Source organism: Acyrthosiphon pisum, chromosome A2 (genome assembly GCF_005508785.2).
Source record: "Acyrthosiphon pisum isolate AL4f chromosome A2, pea_aphid_22Mar2018_4r6ur, whole genome shotgun sequence".
In the NCBI taxonomy this organism is placed as follows: domain Eukaryota; kingdom Metazoa; phylum Arthropoda; class Insecta; order Hemiptera; family Aphididae; genus Acyrthosiphon; species Acyrthosiphon pisum.
Window position 1 is genome coordinate 63,205,691 of NC_042495.1, and position 1,912 is coordinate 63,207,602.

General features: G+C 33.3%; 1 protein-coding gene across 1 annotated transcript; it reads right to left on the reverse strand.

Moving 5' to 3' along the window:
* Nucleotides 1–261: 261 nt before the first annotated feature.
* On the reverse strand, nt 262–1,214 carry LOC103307778 (antifreeze protein Maxi-like). Its single transcript, XM_008180067.2, has 2 exons — nt 703–1,214; nt 262–622 (listed from the first exon to the last, which is right to left on the reverse strand). Exons 1-2 carry the CDS (start codon nt 939–941, stop codon nt 547–549), a joined length of 315 nt encoding a protein of 104 aa, XP_008178289.1. The 5' UTR covers nt 942–1,214; the 3' UTR covers nt 262–546.
* Nucleotides 1,215–1,912: the final 698 nt, after the last annotated feature.

Sequence of the window (1,912 nt, forward strand, 5' to 3'; positions counted from 1 at the left end):
GAGGCTTCAACAGCAATGGTCATTAAATTGTGGAACTGTAGGTTAATTCAATATTATTATTATTATTATTATAAGAATTGTGTTTTACTTATTTGTCTCAATTATTTTATTATAATAATGCTAATATATGTTTAGTTAGTTTTTATAGAAACTAAAAGAGCCTAAAAAACATAAAAATATATACATGTGGGCATGTGGCACGCTAATGGTAAATAATATGTTAATTTGAATCAATAAAAAAAACATTGAATAATGGTTAGGATTAATGGTAATATATTAATTATAAATATATTTATTATAGGCATGTAGTTGTTTATTAATGTTACATTAAATAAACTTATTTGAGGGGGTGCAAAGCCTGACGGATTAACACGTCGGTCCCGACGCGTACCGTCGCCGGTTCGTATTCCGGTCATGGGCGGCATCGCTCTCCGGGCAGTTCACACTGTCTGGAGAAAGAGACCCCCGCTCCCCACCCGGGCATGGCAGAAACCTACGGGTGCCCATTAGAAATTCTGCCAAAAAAACACACGTATTTTCAAATATTTATGCATCAACATACCCTTTCTTCGCCAAAAACCATTTACCTCTTTGTGCCCCGGCTTTTTGCACGTAAAACAATCTGTAATCAATTATAATTAAAATGTTTTAATATTGGTACATTACGTCAATAACTAAAGTTTATTAAATCATATAACTCACAAATTTTTTTTATGTGCACACCATGATGTGGCTGTGGCTGTGGCTGCGGCTGCGGTTGTGGCTGCGGCTGTGGCTGTGGCTGTGGCTGCAGCGGCAGCGGCTGAAACGGCTGTGGCTGCAGCGGCAGCGGCTGAAACGGCTGTGGCTGCAGCGGCAGCGGCTGAAACGGCTGTGGCTGCAGCGGCTGAAACGGCAGCGGCTGAAACGGCTGTGGCAGCGGCACCGGTTGTAGTATACATAACTGCAGCGGCTGCAGGTTATGTATACCGACGGCTCTACGAACTCCACGGGAGGAGCCGTCGGCATAATGCTTTGATTGTACATCTAAAATAATTTATTAAATTACCTCATTTAAAAAAAAAACCAGGAAGCAGATATCGAGTGGGATTGCCACTCAAATGCCTAAAAAAAGTCCGGCGAAAGAAATTCCAGTTTATTTAATATACACAGACGAGTCGCGATAACTCGGAGTAGGAGGGAGATAAAAATTTGCTTTGAGATATCCAACTCGAATTTATATTAATTTATTTTCCTAGAGGAATAAAAAAAAATTCGAGTTGTCAATTTACTAAGAATATACATATTTTATGCAATAATTATTTTAAGCGCATATATTAGAATATAGAATATAATATCTAATTATTAAAATTTTTTTTATTAACCACCTACACATTAATTGAATACCTATTTTGAATAATAATTTATGACTACCATATACTACAGGATGTTCCTATAATTTTTTATGAGAATATACTACCCTGAAGAATGCAACATAAAGGTATCTAATTTTTTTTCACGATTGAAGTATTGAAGAGAGGTTTAATTGATAACCAAAAAATTACTTTTACATATTGAATATTTAATATACATATCAAAATAAAATTGTAAAATAAATTATTTAAATGAATTGTACACATATATAGTAGAATAAAAGACTGACGACGACGATTACGAATTTACGAAAAATACCACCCACAACTATTGTAACCAGATTAATTTTTCTGTAATATTTATTATTTTTACATTTTTGTATTAAAATAAAAGAATACGAATTTATTAGTCTTAAAAAAAGTTTGTACTTATATACATTTCCTAATTGATTACATTATTCATTAGATTTTCTTGTATAAATAGATACAAAAAACAAAAATAAAATATATACCTAATCGCCATGCTCACATAAATTATAATAATAAAATTAACTATAAAA